At 43.9% G+C, this 26,809-nt stretch overlaps 2 protein-coding genes across 4 annotated transcripts; both read right to left on the reverse strand.

Moving 5' to 3' along the window:
- Positions 1 to 575: 575 nt before the first annotated feature.
- LOC123463441 (keratin-associated protein 4-4-like) lies at positions 576 to 8,149 on the reverse strand. Its single transcript, XM_045158981.1, is given in 4 exon segments — positions 576 to 653; positions 655 to 1,066; positions 7,728 to 7,976; positions 8,010 to 8,149. Coding segments are annotated over 4 exon segments (879 nt in total).
- A 9,898-nt stretch (positions 8,150 to 18,047) lies between these two features.
- Positions 18,048 to 25,712, reverse strand: LOC101600220 (keratin-associated protein 4-3-like). 3 transcript variants are annotated; one of them, XM_045158634.1, is made up of 2 exons: positions 25,492 to 25,712; positions 18,048 to 18,450 (listed from the first exon to the last, which is right to left on the reverse strand). In XM_045158634.1, exons 1-2 carry the CDS (start codon positions 25,710 to 25,712, stop codon positions 18,048 to 18,050), a joined length of 624 nt encoding a protein of 207 aa, XP_045014569.1. The 3 variants fall into 3 exon arrangements, with proteins under 3 accessions (XP_045014569.1, XP_045014571.1, XP_045014570.1); XM_045158636.1 differs by lacking the exon at positions 25,492 to 25,712 and adding an exon at positions 18,472 to 18,611 and having other exon boundaries at positions 18,048 to 18,366; XM_045158635.1 differs by lacking the exon at positions 18,048 to 18,450 and having other exon boundaries at positions 25,137 to 25,712.
- Between the last annotated feature and the right edge of the window lie 1,097 nt (positions 25,713 to 26,809).

The following is a 26,809-nucleotide window of genomic DNA, read 5'->3' on the forward strand; positions in this document are numbered from 1 at the left end:
ATATGAGTGGACAATCTTGATGACCCAGCAAAGGAAAGAGCTCTTTCCTTGAAGACTGGCCTCCTCCTCATGAGGAAGTATTAGCGAGGGAGTCGCTTGTGATTGCTCTGTGAAAATCCTTCTGTATTAGGAGAAGGATGCAAGAGAGACCAGAGTGGGAACACTTAAAATCAGCTACTATAACCAATTTATCATTTAGATGTGAGCATAATATAATTCAGAGACAATGGCAGCAATTTGAGAAAGAAATAAGTAACCATGATATCTTCATATTTATGTATCTTAGAATTTTTATTTATTTAAGATATAAGGATATCTCCTCTTCTGGAAATATACCAGAATGGAAATTATTCCATGGTAATAAAGGGATAGTTAACAAATTTTATACAAAGTTCAAATTCATGTTCATTTTAGAAGAGAAGGATGATCAGAAGGCAGGAGTCAGGATAGGATATTTGGAGGCCACATTTAATCTCAGTTGGACTGAAGACTTTAGTGTAGTCCTCTTGGGACTTTTCTGACACATGGTCTACATCAGGAATGGTGGTTGATGAAGAACAGGAGTGAGTGAGCACTCAGCAGCAAGAACAGCTAGAACAGGTGGGGCGGCAGCAGCTGGAGATGCAGCACTGGGGTCTGCAGCAGGTGGGGGGGGCAGCAGCTGGAGATGCAGCACTGGGGCCTGCAGCAGGTGGGGCGGCAGCAGCTGGAGATGCAGCACTGGGGCCTGCAGCAGGTGGGGCGGCAGCAGCTGGAGATGCAGCACTGGGGCCTGCAGCAGGTGGGGCGGCAGCAGCTGGAGATGCAGCACTGGGGCCTGCAGCAGGTGGGGCGGCAGCAGCTGGAGATGCAGCACTGGGGCCTGCAGCAGGTGGGGCGGCAGCAGCTGGAGATGCAGCACTGGGGCCTGCAGCAGCTGGAGATGCAGCACTGGGGCCTGCAGCAGCTGGAGATGCAGCACTGGGGCCTGCAGCAGGTGGGGCGGCAGCAGCTGGAGATGCAGCACTGGGGCCTGCAGCAGCTAGACACACAGCAGGTGGGGCGGCAGCAGGTTTCTTGCCCACAGCTCTGCTCAGAGCAGATGGAGCCACAGCAGGAGTTGCACATGGTGTCAGAGGATGGAAGTTGTGGATGAGTTTTCAGGAAGGTGGGTTGGAAGGTCTGTAAGCCTCCCTGCCCCCACCTCCCCTTTTATACCCTGCTAAGGGGCTGGTGTCCTCACATGCACATTCTTTCCTTGCTATTATTTACGTTGATCTGAAGGTGATTATCAAATTAGGCAAGTTTCCTTTCCTGTTTGGCTCTTTCCAGGTGGATGGACATGTTTCCTTTTCCTGGTGTGTTAGACACCTGCTGTGTCTTTCTTCTTCAGCGTCCTCCCAGAGCGCTGTCACCTGACAAGGTGTGTCTGATTACCGTCTTCTTCATTCTCCTTGTATACAGCACCACTCTCTCCACTTTGCCAATCATTAATTTTACAGAGCTGTCATTATTTCTGGTGACCCAGAGGAAAGCCACAGCACTCTGATGGCTCATGGGCATAGAAATTACGTATGAAGAGGACTGGCATGTGACCAGGAACCCGAGGACTTCTCTGCTGCCTTTTTCAAATCTTATGAATTCCTAAACAGCTTCAAGGCTTAAAAATGAATGGTAAAGTTTTTTTTTTGATATTTCTGGTTTATCTTTTCCCTTTTTTTCTGCCAGAAACAAACCTCTAAAAGTGACTTTTTTTAAAGGCCTTTTTGGGGACAGTGGGTTACAGAGTTCCATTGTTTCATCAAGTTCTAGTCCCTCAGCTCTGCCCTGTTGGCTTTTTTTCCCCCCTACACTTATTGTCAATCTGTCTTTCTGGATTCCACAGAACATGTTGATACATACCCCTTCTTTTCCAATTCTACCTCCAAACTCCTGTAGATGACTCAGAGGTTTTGACTTTTATTCTCATGTCCACCTGACCTTCCTGTGGTCTTAAGATTTACTGAGAGTAGATGCCACTCCTGATTCATGTTCAAGTGGTATATTGTATGACACTCTTCATTATTACATAAAACATGCATATATGCATGTAGTACATACATATATGCATACATACATATATATACATATATATATACATGTGTGTGAAACACAAATGTAGATGAAAGGATATCAACTAGTACTTGTTTACTTGTTTACCATGAAGACATAGTAAATGCATGAAGGGCAGAAATTGCCCAGCAAATGGCTAGGTCATGAAGGTTGTAAAAATAAGACTGATTCAGTTCCTCTTCTGTTCTCTGTTGGTCAAGAAGATGGCAGGCAGAATATACTCAGCTAAAATGTGATGATGTCACCAAGCACCTTAATTAAGACTCTTCAATGACAAAACCCACTGCAGTACTTCTATGGTGGTGGTTTACTCAGCAAACACTTGGTTTGCATGCTTTTGTCATAGACTTGTGTCTGTAAAGAATATAAAATAATGAATTTAGATTACTGTGTATCCTGAGGGACATTTCCAAAGGATTTGCTGGAGCCACAGGGATAGAGTAATAGCAAACACATAGAATGAAGACTGATCCACTATTTGGGGAGAGGTTTCTATGTAAATTTTGGAAGATTGAAAAAGCTCTTTGGGCTCATGGGTAGAGCACTTATTTACTATGTACAGGGTCCTGCGTTTGAACCCAATGCCATGAGATAAAATAAAATAAACCTCTCACCTTCCAATTACTCAGTATACATTATCATTGTGGAACAATACATAGATAACCATGGGGTTTAAACCAAAAGTTGTCGCAGTTAGCTGCATGGTGAAGTCGCCGGCAGTGTTACAAACTGCTGATTCCCGGTGCATGTGCAGCATAAGTTTCTTTCAATTGGCAAGGTATAGGAAGTTTGTAAAAGTACTCAGGTTGTCCCGGTGATTCCTGAAGCTGGACACCCACCTTGTTAAGTTGCCCTCATTACAAGAATTTGTGTAGTCTCAGGGTGGCCTCGAACTCACAGTGATACTCTTACCTCTGCCTCCCGACTGCTGGGATTAAAGGCATATGCAACCATGCCTGGCTTCCAATCAGCTTTTAATCAACATATATTAAACAGTATTATATGGCCTGATATGAAGTTATATGCATTAATGTTTAAACTAAATGAAGATATATAGACCATTGGTTAATATCTCTTTTTTATTTTTTAATATTTTATTATTTGACAGAGAAAGAGAGAGAGAGAAATGGGCTCACCAGGGCCTCCAGCCACTGCAAATGAACTCCAGATGCATGTGCCCCCTTGTACATCTGGTTAAGTTGGGTCCTTTGGCTTTGCAGACAAATGCCTTAATCGTTAAGCCATCCCTCTGGCCCAATATCTATTTGATTTTAAAATACATTCATTCATTCATTATTTCATCTACTATTCTTTAGAACTTAAGTATTTCAGTTCATCTGCATTTTAAATACTTTTTGTTACTCTGGATATTCATAGTAACACAGTAGTGGATAGAGTTATGTTTAAGGCTCTGGGTAACCCTCCCCGCTTCTTCAGAGAAGAGTTGTTAATATTCCCATTACTGTAATAGTGGACCTAGTAACCACTGTATTGTTTTGCTTATTTCATTGCTGTGACTATGAAGCCAAGGTGTTCTGCAGGTCACCACAGTGGTCTTTGCTCCATGATGGTGATGTCACATTGCGCTTGCTGGGAATAGGTATATCACTACATAATACTGGAAATATATTTTTAAAATATGCATATAGATCTGGGTGTGGTGGCACAAGCCTTTAATTCAAGCACTCAGGAAGCAGAGGTAGGAGGATTGCTATGAGTTCGAGGCCATCATGAGAATACATAGTGAATTCCAGGTCAGCCTGGGGTAAAGTGAGACCCTACCTCAAAAAGACAAAAAAAGCATATATTGTAGTGATTATTAATGAAGCAGTCAATAGCACAAGGCTAAAGGCATATTTTCATCTCCAAGTACTATATGTCTTTTTCTTGGTGCATCTCCCTTCATATGTACTAAAAAGAATCACTGTCCCAAAAACTGTCCCAAGATCAAAGTGGTCTGCATTTTACTCTTCCAACAATTAATGAACACTTAATATCTACAAACAATTGTTTATTTTTTATTATTTATTTATTTGCAAGCAGAAAGAGACAACAGAGACAGACAAAAAGAGATTGAGCCCACCAGGACCTCTGGCCACTGCAAATTCCTGATACATGTGCCACTTTGTGCATTTGGCTTTACATGGGTACTGGGAAATCAAACCAGGGTCCTTAGACTTTGTAGGCAAGTGCCTTAGCCACTGAGCCAGATTTTCAACCCCATTTTTTTTTATTGCTTATTGTTATTTTAACAAGTTTATAAATGTTTCATAAATAGAATAGCACTATATATATTATTTTATATATACATTATACATATATATATGTGTTATACATATATATATATATATATACACATACATATTTATTTATTTATGTACTTGAGAGGGAGAGAGAGAGAAAGAAGCAGAGAGAGGGAGAGAGAGGATGGGCACACCAGGGCCCCTAGCCACTGCAAATGAACTCCGGATGTATGTGTCCCCTTGTACATCTGGCTTACGTGGGTCCTGGAGAATCAAACCGGGATCCTTTGGCTTTGTAGGCAAACACCTTAACCACTAAGCCTTCTCTCCAGCCCAATACACATATTTTTTATTAAGGCAAGCACAAGAGACTGACTTTTTAAAAAATATTTTATTTATTTATTTATTTACTTTTGAGAGAGTGCAAAGGAGGCAGAGGGGGAGACTATGGGCATGACAGGGCATGTAGGTACTGGGGAATCAAATCTGGGTCCTTAGGCTTCTCAGGTAAGTGCCTTAATCACTAAGCAAGCTCTCTGGCCCAGACTGACCTTTTTAGATTGTGAGAATGAGATGGGGGCAGAGAGAGAGAGACAGAGAGAGAGAATTTGCACTCTAGGGCCTCCAACCACTGCAATCAAACTCCAGATGTATGTGCTCCTTGTGCACATGGGCAACCTTGTACACTTGCATCACGTTTTGTAACTGGCTCACTTGGGACCTGGAAAGTCAAACATGAGTCCTTAGGCTTTGCAGATATGCACCTTAACCACTAAGCAATATCTCCAGCCCCATGTTATATTTTGATAACAATCCTATCTCATCGTTTTCTTTTCTCCCCCTATGTTCCTTCCATATAACCCTTTCTTCCTTTTCAACTAGTTCTTCCAGCTTGATGCTGGGGTTTTGCTTTTTTTTTAATTTTATTTTTTGCTTTCCTCCATCATGATGATGGACCCACTATTGTGCAGGTAATGACAGCTGCTGTGAGATTATGAATGCAACGGCCACTTTATGTCCAGAAGACAGCATCCCCAGCACCCTTCCCCACCCTCTGGCTCTTACATTCTTTCTGCCACCTCTTTCACAATATTCCCCTGAACCTCAGTGGGTGTGATAAACATGTCCCACTTGATGCTGAATGCTCAGCTGTCCCTTCTCTTCATCAGGAGTTTGATGAGTCTTGAGTCTGCCCAGCAGTTACCACCACCTGCATGAAGAAGCCTTCCTGACCGAAAGTGAGTGCAGCACTAATCTATGGACATAAACATAGATATTTAAAGGGCAATTTGATGAGCATAACATATCTACTTAGACAATCAACAGTAGTAGCTTTTCCCTAGGGCCCATGACCTTCACAACTATCAGCTTTTGACTAAGTTTTCAGTACCAGGCATGAATTCCTTCCTGTGGAGTGGGCTTCAACTCCAATCCGAGCATGGTTGGTTACCCCTATAGCAATCATGCCACTCTTACACAGGTGGGCACATCATATCTGGCTGGCTGGTTGTATAGCTCCCCGGTTCCACTTCTGGATAAGATTACTGTTGACCATTCTCTACCAGCAGACTGCAGAGCCCCTTCCAGCTAGTCAACAGGGAGGAGGCTTCCAGTTCTTGTCCATCCTGACTTCTCAGTGTCCTTTAATATGTCTCCAGCCTTAGGGTGTTACTGTCTACTTCTGGTGGGAAACCAAGGGGATTAGCAATGGCCTATATTGTTTTGGATGTCTCATGGGGGGACCTTGAACAACAACTCCCTGCGAGGTATACCACCAAGCACTGGGATTTTCCTGCAACAAGCTGTGGCTTCTGAGCCTAGAATTCTCTACTTTTGTAGGATACTTCTGCCCAAGTTCTTTCTTTTTTTAAAAAGATAAAAATACGATTGGCTAATGAATGAATGGATTTCCATAAGGATTACTCATATCATATTTAGTTCTGGTGAGCCTATCCCTACACTCCTCTCCTACCTCATTTTCTGACCCCTTTTTAGACCTTTCCGTACCCAATATCCCATCCTTCCTATTACATACCTACTACCCCTCCTCCTTATTTCCTTCCCACTCATGGCCCCTTTCTAGCTTCCTAGTGTCTACTACTGTTGCTCCAACTTACATACAAATCTAAAAGTCCCTTGCTAGGATATCCACATATGAGAAAGAGCACATGGCATCTCTCTTTTGGAACATGGGTCACCTTATTTAGTATATTTTCCAGATCCATCCATTTTCCTATGAGCTTCAAAATTTCATTTTTCACGACAGATGAATAAAATGGTATTTTGTATATATACCACAACTACATTATCCATTCATGAACATCTAAGCAGATTCTTTTTCCTAGCTATTGTAAATAGAGCAGCAGCAGACATGGATAAGCAAGTATCTGAAACAGAATGTAGAGTCCTCACAGAGTGGTTTAGGTGGGTCATATGGTAGATCTATTTTTAGCTCCCCATATTTACTTTCATAGTGGCTGTACCAGTTTACACTCCCACCAACAGTGAATAAATGTTCCTCTTTTCTTATTCCCTCACCAGCATTTATGGTCATGTGATTTTTGATGATAACTATTATGACAGGGTGAGATGGAACCTCCAAATAGTTTTAATGTGCAGTGAATTTGGGACAAGATCTAAGCCAGGTAAGGAAGCTGTCACAGAATGAAGACAACATCCCTAGAGACAGCTAGGCTCTGTGGCTCTGAGTGCTCAGAGAAAACTGTGGGACACAAGCTCACTTGGCAAAGTGATTGAACACTTGTGCTTCCACTGTTTGAGCTCTGTTCCCAGGATCTTGCTTGTAGTATCTTACCTACTGCTCATTGCTGCCATATAATCTCATGCAACCAGAGTAAGTTCTCAGAGTCCATGTGTTTGTTCTGTGAGACCATCTTCTTTTATAGGAGGAGGAGCCCTGAGGCAACAGAACCGTTATACCTGGACTGATCTTCTATGGTCTTTGTATTATTCACAGATCAGATTGAAAAACTTGGCAAATAAACACAACAAATCAAGAAGAAATAAGACATGGCATGTACACATTTATATAGCTGTAGAATTCAAGTTTATTTAAGACATGGGACAATCTTCACTTTTGAAAATATGGTGGAGAACAAATTGTTCCTTGGGGATAGTTTGCAGATTTTAAAAGACAATTCAAGCTTGTGCTTATTTTATAGAATAGTGAACAGAAACCATGTGGGTGATTTGGAGGTCAAAATCAATCTCAGGATTCTTCTCACAGGTGGTCTACATCAGAAATGCTGAATGAGTGTTCAGCAGCAAGAACCACTAGAGCATGTTGGGCGGCAGCAGCTGGAAACACAGCAGGTGGGCTGGCAGCAGCTAGAAATGCAGCAGGTGGGGCGGCAGCAGCTGGAGATGCAGCACTGGGGCCTGCAGCAGCTGGACGCACAGCAAGTGGGGCGGCAGCAGCTGGATCCACCACAGCTGGAACCACCACAGCAGGTGGGGCGGCAGCAGCTGGAGATGCAGCACTGGGGTCTGCAGCAGGTGGGGCGGCAACAGCTGGAGATGCAGCACTGGGGTCTGCAGCAGGTGGGGCGGCAACAGCTGGAGATGCAGCAGCTGGGTCTGCAGCAGGTGGGCTGGCAGCACACAGACTGGCAGCTCTGGGGCCTGCAGCAGCTGGACACGCAGCAGCTCTGGGGCCTGCAGCAGCTGGACACGCAGCAGCTGGGGCGGCAGCAGGTGGTCCTGCAGCAGGTGGTCTGCATGCAGCTGGGCTGGCAGCAGGCCTCCTGGCCACAGCCCTGCTCAGAGCAGACGGAGCCACAACAAGAGTTGCACATGGTGTCTGAGGATGGAGGTTCTGGGTGGGTTTCCAATCAGGTGGGTTGGAAGGTATGAAAGTCTCCCTGCCCTACGTCCCCTTTTATACTCTGCTAAAAGCCTGCTGCCATCACATGCAGCATTCTTTCCCTGTTTTTGTTTGTGTTGATAAATAGGTGATTATCAAATTAGGCAAGTTTCCTTTCCAGGTTAAATTTTCAAGGTAGATGGAAAACAGTTTCCTTTTCCTGGTGTGTTAGGACTCAGTGTCAGCTCTTGTTGAGCCACTTCCTAAGTGTGTTTCCTGCTTTAGTTTCTTCCCGAAGAGCTGTCACATGACATTGCGTGTCTCGTTGCTATATGCCTTATTCTCACTGCATATATCACAGCCGTCTACCCTGAGGGAGTCATGGTTCTTACAAGCCCATACTGTTGCTGGCGACCCAGGGTGCTAAAATTACAGGAACCTGAATGCCCGTCCATAATGGGTCAGCTGAGCACACAAGCCTTAACTACAGAAGACCAGTGAGAGAGCTGGAGAGCTGGTTCAGTGGTTAAGGTGCTTGCCTGCAAAGTTAAGGGCCTGAGGTCAGCTCCCCAGTACCCATACAAAGCCAGATGCACAAAATGGCACATGCACCCAGAGTTCATGTGTCGTGACTGGAGGCTCTGACTGACATACCCATTTTCTGTATGTGCTTCTCTTCTATCTCTCTCTGTTTGCAAATAAATAAATAAGTAAATAAAGACCAGTGAGAACAACATGCCGACCATGTGGTTATGCCCCTACCCCATGTGGGCCATGGTCCATTTCCTAGATATTTAAATAAGAGTCACAGGAGACTTTGAGGTGGCAAAATGAGCGATGGCCTGTTGTTTATGTTCATTTTCAGAAGCAAAAGTCTAAAAGTCAGTTTTAAAGCCTCTTGGGGAGAATGGGCTGTGGAGTTCAGGGATACCATAAAATTCAGGCCTCTTAGTTCTGCCTGGTGGGCTTACGTTCCTTCTGTCTCTGGTAACCTGGCTTTCTTTAGACCTTCCCATAGATGACCCTGTTGTTGCTGCTTGTTCTAATCCACCCAGAATGGACCTCCTCCATCTGTTAAGATTTTGAGCCCCATAAATGCACTTGAACCCCTCCGGCTTCAAGATTCAGTCATGGAAGGGATGTCAGCCTTCAGGCCTTCCTTTGGTGGCACTTGCTGCTGACATATATGTGGCTACCTGGACACAGACCACCAAGTTCTGCTCTCTGAAGCCACATAAAAAGATGGGCATGATGGGCATGGGCATAGTTGTGCACACTTTTAATCCCCAACACCCGGGAAGCAGAATCAGAGGATCACTGTGAGTTGGAGGTCAGTCTGGGACTGTAGAGTGAGTTCCAGGTCAGTCTGGGCTAGTGTGTGACTCTACCTCCAAAAAAAAAAAAAGATGGCCATGGCCCTGCACACCTGTACCCCCATACTCAGTGAGTGAAGACCAAAGAATCACTGGGACTCACTGATAGACAGCAGCTCTGGGTTGAGGAAGAGAATGCTTCTCAAGCAAATACTCAGATGGGTGATGCGAGGTCACCTGACAGTCTCCTCTGGCCTCTGCACACATGCTTGTGGGGTGCATGCATCTGCACACACACAAGCATGTATGTACCATCCATGACACATGCCACATTACACAGTACCACACACACACATACAAACACATCTATACCGTACATGACACGCACCACACTACACAATAGCACACACATGTGTGCGTGTGTACACAGACATACACCTAGAAGAGAGGATATCAGTGTGCCTTTATTCATGGTGGATACACATTAAAGTCTTAAAGGGCATAAAAATCTCATTCAAATGGCTAGGCAATGGTGTTTCCTAAATTGAGGAAGAGTGCCAGCCCATTATTGGTTCTCTGTGGGTAAAGAAACAGGTAAAGACTGTTTGGTAACTATGTGATGTCATCATCCAGTACCTTAATCACGAACATTTAAAGGCTAAGCCTATTACAGTATTTTCATCACAACTATTTGCTTAGCAAACAATTGATCTACCTGATTTTTCATAGGCTCGTGGTTGTAATTTAGAGAACATGATCCCAAACTAGGATACTTGGTGGGAGGAAGGCAAGGTCTGGGCTGGGTTTACTGTATATGGGGGAAAAGTTGAAAGGAAAGTATCACAGAAAGACTGTGATTACGAGTAGGGAGTTCTTCTATTCCAGCCAGGTGGAGAGAATTCTCACTGTGGAGCCGTGTACACGGAATCACTGCCGCTGAGCTAGCGGCCCTCAGAGACTGCTGGTGTTCCAGGAACTATTTCTGGCTCCTCTACAGAACAATTTTTATCCAGTTAGTCTAGGCTTAGACTTGAGGATCCAGGCTTTATGAAGTTCCTCAGGTGATCTCAATGTGACTGGAATCTGAGTCCCACCCTTTAAAATTGTCCATACTACACTCAGTCATGTCAGTTTCAATTAAGGAGAGAAGAGACAAAAATAATCACATTTCGGGCTGGAGAAATGGCTTAGCGGTTAAGCGCTTGCCTGTGAAGCCTAAGGACCCTGGTTCGAGGCTCGGTTCCCCAGGTCCCACGTTAGCCAGATGCACAAGGGGGCGCACGCATCTGGAGTTCGTTTGCAGAGGCTGGAAGCCCTGGTGCGCCCATTCTCTCTCTCTATCTCTGCCTTTTTCTCTCTCTGTCTGTCGCTCTAAAATAAATAAAATAACAACCAAAAATTTAAAAAAAATAATCACATTTCAACTGATGATACTTAGGCAAAAGAGAAATTGACACTGAGTTATAACTGCTGAATTTTGAGCACTATGGACTGAAACATCAATAACCCTCTTTAGTATTTTGTAATTTCCTATCCTTGAGCCAGTAACTTCGAGCCAGCAGAATATGGCAGCATTCAGTGAAGCAATGAAAGATTGTAACTTTCCTCTTGGTAGAGCTCTCTCCTGGTTCTTGCTCTGTTGCTGGCTTGGATGAATCCAGAGGCTACATGGAAGAGAGTCATGTGGCAAAAAGCCGAGAACAACCCCCTTGTCATTCCAACCACTGCAAGAAACCAAAGATGCTCAACAACCCAGAAGTGACAGTGGGCTGGGCTTCTCCCGGGCTGGCCCCTCCTATGAGCCCCCAGTGCCAGCCAATGCCTTCATTCAAGCCCTGTGACACCCAAGGAAGCAGACCAGATTTCCTGGTGCACAAAAGCAGAGATAATAACTTGTGGTATTTTAGCTACCAAGTTTTGAGGAAACATGACTACAGGTGACTAGTACAGACTTATCTGGTCCCACATAACCCATGGAAGAGGAGGGAAGATCAAAGGGTACAGAGAAACAGATACATAAGAATAGAGTTAGTCATGAGACCTCCAAACCCAGGGGGCTGACCCTGCTCCCTGCTTGGCACAGGAGACTCAGTTTACTAAGGCATGGTATTAACATGGAAAGAGTATGCATGAATGACAACTTCAGTAGCTCCTGTTTGCCTTTGATAGCAAATATGATAGTAGACCTTAGCTCTCCAGGAGTAAAGGGGATAAGACCACAGACAGCTGAGGTAGATCACTTAACTCTAGAATTAATGTAGATATAATTATGTACTTAATAGCAAGTTAGGAACAACAACTGGACTAATGTGATACAGAACTCACAGGGCTCTGTGGAAACTGATAAGTGACTCTGAAAGTCTTCAAAAGGCAAAAACAGGCAGCCAGAACTGATAGCCATAAATACTGGCTCTGTGGTTAAACACATATATGGAACTACACCTCTATGCATGTTTATCTTTAAAAGAATATAATAACGAATGGGTAAGAATGTAGGTTGAGATGTATGCTTTTTACTGGAGAGGCATTCCAATATGGATAGATTTCTCAGGACTATGAATCATTAATTGAAATTGGGACAATCCTGCAGGGTGAAGGTCCACAGTAAATTATATATTAGTATATATAAATATATACCTATATACTATATATAATTTCCTCAGTCTTTCCCAAAAAGTACCATGGTAATTTGAATAGATGTTCCCCAATAGATTCAGGAATTGTATTAAAGCTTCTTAGATCTCCAGCCATCTGGCTGGAGGGGGTGTCACTGTTGGCTGACCCTAGGGCCCAGCCCTAAGGTGTATTTGGGGAATTCTAGCCTAAGATGAGCAAAGTGCTTGGGCTTTGCCTGCAGTTCCTGAAGTGTGCTTGTCTGTGCTGGGGGTGGTGGGGCTTTTGGCTTTTCTCTTTCTCTCTGCTTAGTCCTGTGAAAGGGGAGGGGCTACTTATTCTGCCATTATGGAACTTCCTCTGGATCTTTAAGCTGCAAATAAATACCTTCTCCCTCCCATAAATGAGGTCTGGTCTGGAGGTTCATCCCAGCAACTGAGATTGTCTACTATAGTACCCAAAGGAAAGTACAGCACCCGTGTATCTGTTGGCTAGCAGGTCAGAGTTGACAATGACCACTGGATATGAAAATGTCTGCATGGCCCTGACTACAATCTGACAGTGATGGTCACTCTTACAGTCTGTTTACTGGGGTGAGGTCATAGCGGATGTGAAATTCAGAGAACATTCTTTCCTTAAGCCATGAAGTAAAAGCTATTAAGACTTAAAAGAGTATATAAGACCCTGTGATTCCCAAATCCTGGCCACTATTCTATTCTGTAGTAAGTTTGTAAATAAAAATGAGAAGTTAGAGCAATTTCAAAAACTTTAAAAAACGTGGGGGAGTGGTGAATCTCATCACATTTCTCTAAGATTTACTAGTTAATCCCTCTACCCACAAAGCATACATATTAACAGGAGACTAGATGACTACAGGAAATACCATAATGGGCAAAACTCTGGCTCAAGCAGATTCACACAGTCTCTAGTAACAGATGTGCAAATTTCACTGGTAGGTGGATCCTTTAAAATCCCTAAGAAGGGACAGGCATCTAGATCCTATGACACTAATGGCAGTATAAATTTACTGCTGCACAGACAGGGTAGGGTTAAGTATGGATCTACCTGGGAAGGACTGGTGAAAATATGTGCAATTTCAACTGTCAATGAACAAACACAACAGCTAAAATCTAAAAGACTGAAGATAAAGAGCCCAATAAGCAGCAACCCCAAGTGTTGGCTCTGATCCAACTTAATTAGTAATATTGTCTTAAAATTGTGTGGGAGCAAAGTAGCACTAATACTAGGGATGTGGTTGTCTTAGACTACCTGCCCTCTGAGACAGACGCAGAGAAGTTTGCAAAGGAAATAATTTCAGGAAGCACCATGCAGTTGGAAACTGACATGGGGCAAGGCTGGAAGTCAATAGGGTCATTTAGTGAGTAGACCATGTCTGGAGACAGCTGAGCTCTAATGCCAATGAGATCGTGAGGAACACTACCATGGCACGCATCTACTTGGGAGGAAGTGATGGAGAGCATGCGTCACTGCTGGAGTTCTGTTCAACTACTTCCTGTTCAACTAGAGAAAGCCAGGGAGTTCCGTGCCCTAGCTCTGAGACCATCTTCCTACATAGGAAGAGGTATGCAGAGAGAGGAGAGCTAGCATATCTGGAATCATCAGCTACACTCTTTGGCCTATTTAGAGATGAGCTAAAAATTGACAAAAGAGAACAATTCAAGAAAGAGAAATAAGGAAAGATGATATATACACTTGCATACCTTTAAAATTAAGATTTATTACATTTTTTGGGGGGGGGGTAATCTTCATTTGTTGAAAATAATTGCAAAGAACAAAATGTTCCATGGTGATAGCTTACAAATTTCGGAGAAAATTTAAAGCAGGGCTGATTTTACAGAGATTGTAACCTGGAAGGGGTGAGGGTAAAATCAGTCTCAGTTGGAATGGAGGCTTCATAACTGGCCCCTCAGGACTCAGCTTAGAGATGTTCTATATCCGGAATGCTGGCTGATGAAGAACAGGAGCAAGTGAACAACTCAGCAGCCGGAACCACTTCAGCTGGTAGGGGGCAGCAGCTGGAGATGCAGCAGCTGGACACACAGCAGCTGGGAAGGCATTTTAAAACCAAGCTCACTGCAACACTTTCACCATATTACCTTGCTTAGTAGAACACTTGATTTGCATGTTTTGATTTTGGGCTTTTCTTTGTAATGGTGGAGAATGTGAACTATTTAAACAATTTCATGTCCATAGTGGTAAGGCCTTTTTTTTTTTTTTTTTTTTTTGCTGGATTTGCTTGATAATGAGGACAGAAGAGAAACTAAAGACATATAAGAAAGACTTTTTGATTATTATGGGAAAGAAGATCTACATAAAGGTTGGGAAGGCAGAACAAATGGCTTAGCGGTTAAGGCACTTGCTGGCAAAACCATAGGACTCAAGTTCAGTTCCCCAGTGCCCATTGTAGAGCCAGATGCACAAGGTGGCGCATGTGTCTGGAGTCTGTTTGTGGTGGTTAGAGACCCTGGCACACCTGTTTTCTGTCTTTCTTTTTTCTTTCTCCCTCTGTCTCCCTCTCTCTCTCTCTCTCTCTCTCTCTCTCTCTCTCTCTCTCCCTCCCTCCCTCCAGACATCTGCCCCTCCTTTCCTACCTCTTTTTCCCTTTCTCTTGAATAAATGAAATACTTCTTTTTGATGGTGTGCTAAGAAGGCAGCTCAGTTGTGCAGCACTTGTCTAGCATATGCAGGGCCATGTTCAAACCCAAAATTGAAAAGAAAGTAATAAATAAGTGAAATGAAGTAAAAATATTTCCCCAAAGCTAAAAACAGTACCTATTTTATATGCATATAATTTCATTTAGAATTTTAATACACAAACATGCTACAATTTGATCACAATCCCCTCCAATTACCGCATTAGCCCCCCTTCCCTGTCCAATTCCAGTGATCTCCCTCCTCTACACATGTAGTCTCTTATTTTTATCAGTTATTGTTTTTTTCATTTGCCCTCCTCAATTATTAATGTAAAATGTTGGGCCAAGACATCATGGTGATGTCATGGGTGCCTTGCCACTTCATGTCTGGAAGACAATACCGCAAAGTACTTCTCCCTTTCTTATGGCCCTTACAATCTTTCTGCCAACTCTTCCCCAGTGGACCCTGAGTCTTAGAGGGATGACAGAGATGTCTCAGTGCTGAACATTCCACTGTCTCTTATCAGGAGTTTGATGAGTCTTCTCAGTGTCACCGCCATCTGCAAAGAGAAGCTTCTCACACCAAAAGTGATAGTAACATTAATATGTGGACATGTATGTAAGTGTTTACAGGGCAGTATGGTGGGCGTAATATATTCACTTAAGCAGACAGCAGTGGTAGTATCTCCCCTCGGGCTTATGACCTCCCCAGCTTCAGGCTTTTGATCAGGCTTCATTATCAGGCAGGAATTCCCACCAGTGGAATGGACCTGAAATCTAATCAGAGAGCTATTACTTTCCCCATAACAGACAAACCACTATCACAACATTTGGTACATTTGACCTGGCTGGTCAGCTGTAAAGCTTGCAGTGTCCTCTGCTGGTTAAGACTATTGATAACTTTTCTCCCCATCAGGCTGCATGGCTGTTTGCAGCATCCTGACAGCTAGTCAACAGGGAGGAGGCTTTCAGCTCAGCTGCAGCTTGATTTCTCAGTGTCCTTCAGCCCAAGCATGTGGTGTCTTCAGCAATAGGGTCTTACCCTCTAGTTATGGTGGGCAACCAAGAGCCTTGATCCGACCCATAATGTGCTGGGGGCATGCGTAGCCTCCCTGACCAACAACTTTCTGGAAGGGAACCTACATTTGGCCATGAAATTTTTTGGTAACAATCTGTGGCTTCCGGGTATAGTATTATCTGCTAATAACTGATTTTATCATGGACTTCACTGCTACATTTTCATCTCATGTCACAGATGCATACCACTGTAGTTTGCTCATATTCACCCTCAAGTACGTTCCTTGTCTTCCCTCTTGCATCCTACTGGTCACCTTGTTCTCTCCATGTAGATCCACCTATACTTCTGTCTTCCTATATTTTCTTGATTAACTTTTAAGTTTAGCCGATACAACAATGAGCTTCATGATGGTGTTTCCCACAAGCATGATATTATACTTTGTTTTCATGTATCTCCCTACACTGTCTGTTCTCATCTCCCGTCACCTTCAGATTTCTTCTTCCCCTCTCAGAATGATCTTTCTACTTTCATGTCATATATATATATATATTTATATAATACATATTATGTACTTTACTATATAATATATTATATAATTATATATATTATTATATTGTATTATATATTATATATGATTTAATGTATATTATAAAATTATATGATATGTTTTATATATATGCTAGATTCCACATATGAAATGAACACATATATGCATATTTAAAGTCTAGACTCGACATATGAGAAAACATACGTGATTTTTATGTTTTTGAATCTTAGGCTACAACTCAGATTTTATGACTTTAAGATAGAATACTCCACAGAGAGCTTCTGACAGTAAGTACTTCATTAAGACTAGTAATTTTTTTTTTACATGAGAGTGATATTGTGCTAAGGCTGTCGATATTGATATGTAAAAGCTTACAGTAAAGGGGATGGAGGGCTGACTCAGTAAGTAAAGTGCTTGTCACACAGACATAAGGACCTGAGCTCAGAAACTGCAGCACCACATAAATGCCAGCTATAGTGGCACGTGCCTGCATCCCAACCCCGAGGAGAGGAGGGCGAGGGGTCTCTGGGCCTTGCTACCTAATTTGTCTCGCTGACTCAGTGAATTCCAGACTCAGTGAGAGATTCTGCCCCCATCCCCAAGTTAAGTGGAGGAACAAAGAGCGATAGAGGAAGACATGCCATATCATTCTCTGGACATCACATACATTCACATGGATGTGCTTCCCCCCACATGCAAACATGAATACACACATCACACTCATGAAAAATATGTTAAATGATACAAAAAGTTGGAAGACACAGTCCAACAGCTATGCAAAAAAAAAAAAAAACACCTAAAACAACAACAACAACAACAACAAAACAATGGAAACAAGGCAGAGCAGTGTTGCGGAAAGTTTACCGTGGCCCTGGAGAGTAAATCTGAGGGGTGAACTTGACCCCATGACAACTATCCATATTGGTTTTGAATGGTTTAGGGCATGGGTGCTGACATGAGGAATTCCAGTGCCACAGATGGCATGCTTGAGAAGGAGCCCCAGACAGAGGGACTTGAGAATTAGGATCTTATTTGGGAAATGATCCCCGGGTACACTGTAGGAAACTTGGGGAATGGCTCAGGACAAAACCAAGATAAAGTAACATCATGAGCGGAGCACCCTGGACACAGCTGGGCTCCAATGCCACTGAGGACCTCTGGAGCATTGGGCTGGCATGTGACTACTCAGAGAGAGGTGAGAAATGTGTCCACCATATGGTTGGTTAGACACTTAACTGCCTAGAGCTAGCTCTTCTGGCAGAGGGGATCCCCAGAAGATGGTCCATGCACTTGGTGGATGAAAGCATCCTTCTGTATTAAGAGGAAGAGGGCAGTGGAAAGAATAAAGAGAGCAGGCACTCCCACAGTTGCCTGCTGCTGCCTTTCTTTATTTGGAGCTGAGGCAAAACTAGGCAGACAAGAAGAAGAAATAAGGAGACAGGATGCATTATTATTTGTATGCTTTTGAAATTTAGATTTATTTCAGATGTAGAAAGTTTTCCATTTTATAAAATGTGGCAGAGAACAAATTGCTCTTTGGGGACAAAGATAATATTCAACAGACTTCAGAGAAAGCTCCAGCTTGTGTCCATTTCAGAGTACCAGTGGGAGCCGAGTATTTGTAGGCGAAACTCAACCTCGGCTGGATCTGGGGCTTTATAATTGGTGGTCATCTCAGGGTTCTTCTAACAGAGGCTCTGCATCAGGAATGCTGGTTGATGAAGAACAGGAGAGTGAGTGAGCCCTCAGCAGCAGGAACCACTAGAGCATGTTGGGCGGCAGCAGCTGGAGATGCAGCACTGGGGCCTGCAGCAGCTGGACACACAGCAAGTGGGGCGGCAGCAGCTGGAACCACCACAGCAGGGCTGGCAACAGCTGGAGATGCAGCACTGGGGCCTGCAGCAGCTGGACACACAGCAAGTGGGGCGGCAGCAGGTGGGTCGGCAACAGGAAGGCCTGCAGCAGCTGGATCCACCACAGCAGGTGGGGCGGCAGCAGCTGGAGACGCAGCAGGAGGGTCGGCAGCAGGTGGGCTGGCAGCACACAGACTGGCAGCTCTGGGGCCTGCAGCAGCTGGAGATGCAACAGCTGGGGCGGCAGCGGGTGGGCCTGCAGCAGCTAGAAATGCAGCAACTGGGCCTGCAGCAGCTGGATCCACCACAGCAGGGCCTGCAGCAGCTGGACACGCAGCAGCTGGGGCGGCAGCAGGTGGTCCTGCAGCAGGTGGTCTGCATGCAGCTGGGCTGGCAGCAGGTCTCCTGGCCACAGCCCTGCTCAGAGCAGACGGAGCCACAACAGGAGTTGCACATGGTGTCTGAGGTTGGGGAGGTTCTGGGTGGGTTTCCAATCAGGTGGGTTGGAAGGTCTGGAAGTCTCCCTGCCCCGCATCCCCTTTTATACCCTGCTAAGGGGCTGCCGTCCTCACATGCTGCGTTCTTTCCCTGTTAGTGTTTGTGTTGATAAATAGGTGACTATCCAATTAGGCAAGTTTCCTTTCCTGGTTAAATTTTCTAGATGAATGGAAAACATGATCCCTTTTCCTGGTGTGTTAGGACTCAGTGTCAGCTCTCCCTATCCCACCTGCTAAGGGCTTTTCCTGCTTTAGTTTCACATGACATTCTGCCTCTTGGTTCTGGTTACTTAAATAATTGTCACTTTGTGTCACCAAATTGAACCCGTGGGTCATGATGATTCTTATATCCCCATGATCATGGACAGAGGGCAAAACTCCAGCTCATTCTTGGGTTTGTTTTCGTATGTGCCTGATGGGTCAGAAGGTTTACACTTGAAGCCCAGGCCCCTGACAGTGTCACAAAGTCATTAGGACACCGTCTTCTTCCCCATTCTGAATTGTGACCTCTCTTTCATCAGGACATACAGAACTTTTTAAAGAAATGAAACCTTTACTGTATCCTTATCAACAGAAGGAAACTTCCAAAATTCATCCTTAGGGTTTCTTTGGAAAAATTGGCTGCAGAGGTCCCCTGTACCGTAAGACTTGGTACCGTCAACTCTCCACTGTTGGCAAAGGTCTTCTTTGACCTACTGTCTTCCTGGCATTATATTGATCCACACCCTCTGTTTGAAAGACCGAGGTTCCTAGTCACGTTAAGTGCCTGAGGGTTCTTGCATTTACTGTGACTCACAATCTGAACTTGCTTGGCTCTTTAGATTCACTCTACTCTCTTTTATCTTAATGTAAACTATTGATCAGATAGAACTCTCAGATTTTATTTGCCCAAAAGCAAACCAGAAGAAAATCAGAGAGCTAGAAAACAAAGATTCAAATAACAGGATATCAAAATGCTGTGTTTGTAGAGCTGGAGGTCCCGCGTTAGCCAGCTGCACAAGGGGGGCGCGTGCGTCTGGAGTTCGTCTGCAGCAGCTAGAGGCCCTGGCACACCCATTCTCCCTCTCTCTCTCTATTTCTCTGTCAAATAAATAAAAATAAAAATAAAATAATGGAGTGACAACAGGGAGGATACAAAAAAAGAAAAAGAAAAAGAAAACCTCTTCACCTTAGCTAAGTGACCACTGTTTCTAAAAATAAGGAAGGCCCCTGTTTGTAAAGTGGTCCCTGTGGGCTAAGAAATAGGCAGAGACGGGACCTGGTGGGGTTACTCAGTGGTTAAAGTACTTTCCTGAAAAGCCTGAATAACTGGGTTCGATACCCCAGTACCCAAGTAAAACCAGATGCATAAGGCAGCATATGTATCTGGAGTTTGTTTACAGTGGCTAGAGGCCCTGGCACACCCATTCTCTCTCTATCTGCCTCTTTGCCCTCCCCTCAAATAAATAAATAACACATTTTTAAAAAATAAGCAGCTCTCTCCTTGCTGGCTGTCCATCTCTCCTGAACTTCCAGGTTCCTGTTCTGGTAGGATGCGGGGAGACCCCTAATCCCTCTTGGGGTCTCAGTCCCTCCTGCCCCCTGTATGGCAGGAGCTCTCTGCACTTTCTTCTCTTTTCTCTCTAAATCCCCTTTTCACATCCCAAGGCTCATGTTTCTTCTCCCACATGGGAAACCACTTAGAAAAACTTAGAAAACTATTTTTTTGTTGTTGTTGTTTGTTTGCTTTTCGAGGTAGGGTCTCACTCTAGCCCAGGATGACCTGGAATTCACTATGGAGTCTCAGGGTGGCCTTGAGCTCACAGTGATCCTCCTACCTCTGCCTCCCGAGTGCTGGGATTAACGGCATGCACCACCATGCCCAGCTCTAGAAAACTAAATTTTTAAAACTATTCGTGTATTTATTTATTCAAACAAACTCTGGATGCGTGCCCCACCATGAACATCTGGCTTTACACGGGTACTGGGGAATCAAACTTGGGTCCTTAGCCTTCTCAGTCAAGCACCTAAACTGCTAAGCCATCTCTCCAGCCCCGAAACGAAAAATTTTTATAGAGGGAACTCAAAAGCAGAAAAAACATCAGTCTATGTATTCCCTTCTAGGTTCCACTCACCTTCTAATTAATTGAATCAGTAATTAACATGTGGACCTTTCTAACAAACAATTCCCAGCTGAACTGTCCTTCTCCTATTTCCTATAGTATTAGGGAGTGAATAATTGGTTTTTGATATACAATTTTTCCTCTTAACCTGTTTTCTCTTTGCCTTTTAAAAATGCTATGATGATATGAGAGATGGCTTAATGGTGAAGTGCTTGCCTGTGAAACCTAAGGACCGTATTTTGAGGCTCAATTCCCCAGTACCTATGTAAGCCAGATGCACAAGGTGGCGCATGCATCTGGAGTTCGCAGTGGCTGGAGGCCCTGGTGTGCCCATCCTCACTCTCTCTGCATCTTTCTCTCTCTGTCTATCTCTCTCAAATAAATAAAGAAAAATAAACAAAAAAAATTAAAAATACTATGATGAAAGAATGGTTAGGTAAATACTAAGGAAATTGGAAATGGGCTTGACACAGTTGACATTTGAAAATATCATCCGCGGACGTGGGTATGTTTGTGCCTGGGCACATGGTGTTAGTATGTCTTTGAAAGCATGGCGAGCAAAACAGGCTTGACTTGTCAGGTATCACTTATTTTATGATAGCACATAGTTCATTTTCTTAAATAAACACCTGGTAAATTTTTTGTATGTAGCTGACTTGTACTACCATTAGGTTTTCTTAATTTCTTAGTGATAATATAATGTAAATAGAGACAAAAATCACTATGCTTAATGAAAGGAAAATGAACCCTATTTTGAATTCAATGATGTTACTTTATAGAAATACACTCAATTTAAACATTTCAGAAAATGTTGAACAGTATGAAGTGACATATGTAATCAGGTAAATTTGTAAAACAATAGCCATGTCCACCTTCCGTTGATGGAATTTTGTTTAGCTTTCAAAAATATCTTCATATGATTCTTATTCACTCTGCCTTTTTAATCTTTGCAAAAACTTTTCAGTTAGTTTGAATGCTTAACTGTTCTTTGACATTTTGATAAAAACACTTGTATACTGGAGTGTATATTGAATATATCTGTGTTATCAAGCAAAGTGGCCATTAGTTTTTTTTTGTTGTGTCCTCCAAGTTTGGTATCAGAATAATATTAGATTCATAGAATGAGTTTTATAGCACTCCTTCTCTTTCTGTTTTATGGAATCATTGGTTTTCATTCCCTCTCTCTCTGTCTCTCTCTCTCTGTCTCTCTCTCTCTCTCTCTCTCTCTCTCTCTCTCTCTCTCTCTCTCTCTTTTGAGGTATGGTCTGTCTCTAGCCCAGACTGACCTGAAATGTACTCTGTAGTCCCAGGCTAGTCTCGAACTCACAGCAATCCTCCTACCTGTGCCTCCTAGATGCTGGGATTAAAGGTATATGCCACCACGCCCAGCTGGTTTTAGTTTTTCTTTTCTTTTCTTTTTTTGGTTTTTCAAGGTAGGGTCTCACTCTAGCCCAGGCTGACCTGGAATTCACTAGGTAATCTCAGGGTGGCCTCGAACTCATGGTGATCCTCCTACCTCTGCCTCCCAAGTGCTGGGATTAAAGGCGTGCGCCACCACACCCGGCTAGTGGTTTTAGTTTTTTATAAAGACCCATTTGAACCCAGCAGTGAATACATCTGCTTCTGAGGTTTCCTGTTTGTAGATTCTTTTTTTTAAGTTTTCTTTATTTATTTGAGAGGGAGTCAGAGAGAGAGAGAGAGAGAGACAGACAGACAGACAGACAGACAGATAGACAGAAAGAATGAGCATGCCGCCAGGGCGTCCAGCCACTGCAAACTCCAGATGCATGTGCCACCTTGTGCAGATGGCTTATGTGGGTCCTGGGGAATTGAACCTGGGTCCTGTGGCTTTGCAGGCATACACTTTAACCTCTAAGCCATTCCTCCGGCCCCTGTTTGGAGATTCTTTATTACTGTTCACTTTCCTTGCTTATTATAGATCTACTTAAGTTGTTGATTTTTTCATGGTTCAATTTTACTAACTCATAAAAGTGTAGCAATATCTTCTTTTATTCTAGATTTTCCAAGTTATTGGAATACAAGTTTTCAAAATATTCCCTAATGATCCTCTACATTTCAGGGATATCTGTTATAATATCACTTTGCATATGTAATTTTGTTAGCTTAATAATTCTTTGTTTTGATTAGTTTGGCTAATTTTTTGAAGAGCCAACTCATCATTTCATTGATTACTTGTGTTGCTTTGTTTTTAATCTTTATTTCATTAACTTATACCATGATAGTTCTTATTCCCTTCTTTACGCTAATATTGCATTTGACTTTTTTCTTTTGTTGTTGTTGTTTTGGACCTTGAGGCATATCATCTGGTTATCTAAAATCTCTCTGATATTTTAAATTTATTTATTTGCAAGGGGAGAGAGAGAGAATATGTGTACCAGGCTGTTTTCAGGCTCCAGTATACACTTTAAAAGTGACAATTATGTAGGGCTCAATGATTTTAATGCTTAAATCAAGACATCACATGATTGTAGCCTCACTCACCTCTCCCTCCATCCCATTTGAGGGATTCTGTACTTTCTCCTTATAAATCATGCACCTTGCAAATAGAAGTACTTGATTTTGTGGTGAGGAGACTCCAGGAGACAATGTAAGGGACCACTGGAATCAAAGTTGTCACTGTCACCTTATCTCTCTTTGCTTCTCATTTCATGAGACAAGCCAGCAAAGAGAGGAGTTATGCCCAAGGCAGCTGAGCTCAGTGGCGTGGTGAAGCAGGGCTCTGCTGCAGTGCAGGTAAGAAGGAGTATATTCAGCATGACATGGGTCATTCCGGCATTGTTAGTTCCAGTTCCAATGGTCCAATAAGGGCATAAAAAGCAAGGGCTTGGGATTCTTAGGGTGTGACTTTAATGGCTCCACAAGGCAAATCACAGAAATGATCACACATTTTGCCTCTGATATTTATCTAGTAATTCTTTTTTATAAAATGTAAATTATTGAGTTTGAGAGATAGCTCCATGGTGAAGACACTTGCTTGCAAATCCTAACAACCCTGGCTCAGTTCCTCAGTACCTGTGTAAAGCCAGATGCACAGTGGCACAAGAACCTGGAGTACGTTTGCACTGGCTAGAGGCCCTGACATGCCCAATCTCTTTCTCTTTTGCTCTCTCTCTCTCTCTCTCTCTCTGTGTGTGTGTGTGTGTGTTCTCTATCTCCTCCCTATGTATGCAAATAAATAAATAAATATATTAAAAATATTATTTTCTTGAGAGAGTAAAGAGAGATAGAGAGAATGAACATGCCAGGGCCTCTTGACACTGCAAATGAATTCCAAACATATGCACCACTTCAAGGCATCTGCTGAATGCTGGAAAATCAAATCCAGGCTGGCTGGCTTGCAAGCAAGCACCTTTAACCACTGGACCAACTCCCCAGGCCCTCTAGTAATTTTCACTAATGAGTTGGGGTGACCAGAGAAGAAAAATGGGGTGGTGGGTAGAAGATATGTTGCTTTTCCTACATTTCTTTGGTTCCAGTGGCCCCCCATCCTTAAACTCATGTGAGTGAGTGCACAGTGCAGGTGGCTCACACTGTTCACGTGCTCTGTTCCCCAGCTCTCGGTCCCCTTCCTCTAGACACGTCAGCCCTATGTGCATTCTCGCCTCCCTCTCCCAGAGGCCACGTCGAGAGCTAACTGAGTAACGCTGGCAAGGTGCAGCCGCCTTGCCTGTAGGAGAGGAAGGGCTAAGGTCCTTCTCATACTCTAGAACTTCCTGGTGGTCAAATGAGGTGAAATTCGCTGAGACCCCGTGTTTTTCCTACTACTATAACATTCTTTAAGTTTCTTCCAGGTTTTTTCCCAGGAGAATGTCCTTCAAGAGCCCAGCTCTCTTTCAATGGCTGAGGTGGGCAGGCAGGGGCTTTAACACTCCCTCCTAATCTTGGTCAGAGAACAGCCACCAAGTCCTCATTCTAAGGAGCTCTACTCCTGTTCTGGAGTGAGGAGTAGCAAGGAAAAGACCTAGCACACATGCAGTCACTGCTTAGGGGCCTTCGTGTTTGTTAGAAATAAAGTACAGATAAGAACAGGAAGGAACAATGACAACACAGAATGTCTTTATGTGTGAATGTCCATGAAATTTAGATTTATTTAAGTCATCAAGGCATCTGAAATGTAGGAAACATGACAGAGAACAAATATTTCCACAGGGGTGATATGATCGAAGGAACCTAGAGGAAATTCAAAGTTTGTTTTGGAAAGAGACAGGACGCTAGTAAGAGAGGGGAAATAGATATATTGTAGGCCAACCAACGTGTCAATCAAATGGAATTAAAGTTTTACACACGAGCCCTCAGGATTCCTCTCACAGATGTTCTTCATCGGGATTGCTAGTTGACAATGGGCAGGAGCCAGGGAGCGCTCAGCAGCAAGAGCAGCTGGAGCACGCTGGGCGGCAGCAGGCGGACACACAGCAGGTGGGGCGGCAGCAGCTGGAGATGCAGCACTGGGGTCTGCAGCAGGTGGGGCGGCAGCAGCTGGAGATGCAGCACTGGGGCCTGCAGCAGGTGGGGCGGCAGCAGCTGGAGATGCAGCACTGGGGTCTGCAGCAGCTGGAGATGCAGCACTGGGGCCTGCAGCAGCTGGAGATGCAGCACTGGGGTCTGCAGCAGGTGGGGCGGCAGCAGCTGGAGATGCAGCACTGGGGCCTGCAGCAGGTGGGGCGGCAGCAGCTGGAGATGCAGCAGGTGGGGCGGCAGCAGCTGGAGATGCAGCACTGGGGTCTGCAGCAGCTGGAGATGCAGCACTGGGGCCTGCAGCAGCTGGAGATGCAGCACTGGGGCCTGCAGCAGCTGGGGCGGCAGCAGCTGGATACGCAGCAGCTGGGGCGGCAGCAGGTGGTCCTGCAGCAGGTGGTCTGCATGCAGCTGGGCTGGCAGCAGGCCTCCTGGCCACAGCCCTGCTCAGAGCAGACGGAGCCACAACAGGAGTTGCACATGGTGTCTGAGGTTGGTGAGGTTCTGGGTAGGTTTCCAATCAGGTGGGTTGGAAGGTTTGGAAGTCTCCCTACCCCGCATCCCCTTTTATACCCTGCTAAGGGGCTGCCGTCCTCACATGCTGCATTCTTTCCTTGCTATTGTTTGTGTTGATAAATCAGTGATTATCAAATTAAGCAAGACTTTTTTCCTGGTTATATTTTCAGGGTGAATAGGAACATGATTTCTTTTCCTGTTACAGTAGGACTCATCTGTCTGCTCTTCCTGACTCATCCTTCTTACTTTAACATCTTCCAAGAACCAGTCACATGACCCTCTGCCTTTTGGTGCTATCTGCTTCAGTCTCAGTGTGCACCATGCAGCCGTGCCTGTCTCGGGGTGATTGCGATGTGTATAGCCATAATCGTTTCTGCTCACCCAGGAGGCTAAAGCCAGGCTTCAGTGACTGTCCATTTGTTATAGGTCAGGCTGACAGGGAAAGCTTGAATGTGAAACACGGGGCTTTTGACATGAAAACAAGAAGGTCACTGGGACAGATTTAGCACCCATTTTGTTTTCAGACCTCTTTATTGGGAAACATTGATTATTTTCAGATAGACTATCAAGTCCTGAAATTTTGATGTCATTTTTTTTAACCCAGATACAAACATCCCAAAATTCACTTTGACAGCTTCTTGAGGGAAGTTGGTTGCCAAGTTCAGCTACACCATGAGATTCAAGTCCTTCAGCTTTCTTCTCTGGGGAGATGATTTTTCTCTCTTTGACTTCCTGTCTTTCTGGCTTCAGCAGGTCATACTGAGACATTTCTCCTGTTCCCAGAATTCACTACCTTATCCATGTTACACTACCCTGTCCTTTTGGCTTCATTATTTGAGTTGTTGGCCAGAGTTTACTCCCCAGTTCTTTATTTCCCCCAAACAAGAGACAGATAGAAAAGGGGTAGAAAACAGATTTCTAGATAAAAGGGCATCTACCTATCTTTTGCCTTTGTGAAAACATAATAAATTCTTAAAGGATGAAAAAGATATGTCATTCAATGCTGACAACTTTTCAGGAAATGAGGTGTGTGCTGATAGTCCCTTAGCTGGAATGTATATTC

Source organism: Jaculus jaculus, chromosome 9 (assembly GCF_020740685.1).
Source record: "Jaculus jaculus isolate mJacJac1 chromosome 9, mJacJac1.mat.Y.cur, whole genome shotgun sequence".
NCBI lineage: Eukaryota > Metazoa > Chordata > Mammalia > Rodentia > Dipodidae > Jaculus > Jaculus jaculus.

Bases quoted from the DNA above. Each gene is read 5' to 3' on its own strand.
- LOC101600220 (XM_045158634.1), bottom strand. From the start codon at position 25,712: ATGTGCAACTCCTGTTGTGGCTCCGTCTGCTCTGAGCAGGGCTGTGGC. The intron at 18,451-25,491 runs GTGCTGCATCTC...TGGTGGATCCAG, and splicing joins TCCAGCTGCTGCAGACCCCA to CTGCTGCAGGCCCAGTTGCT.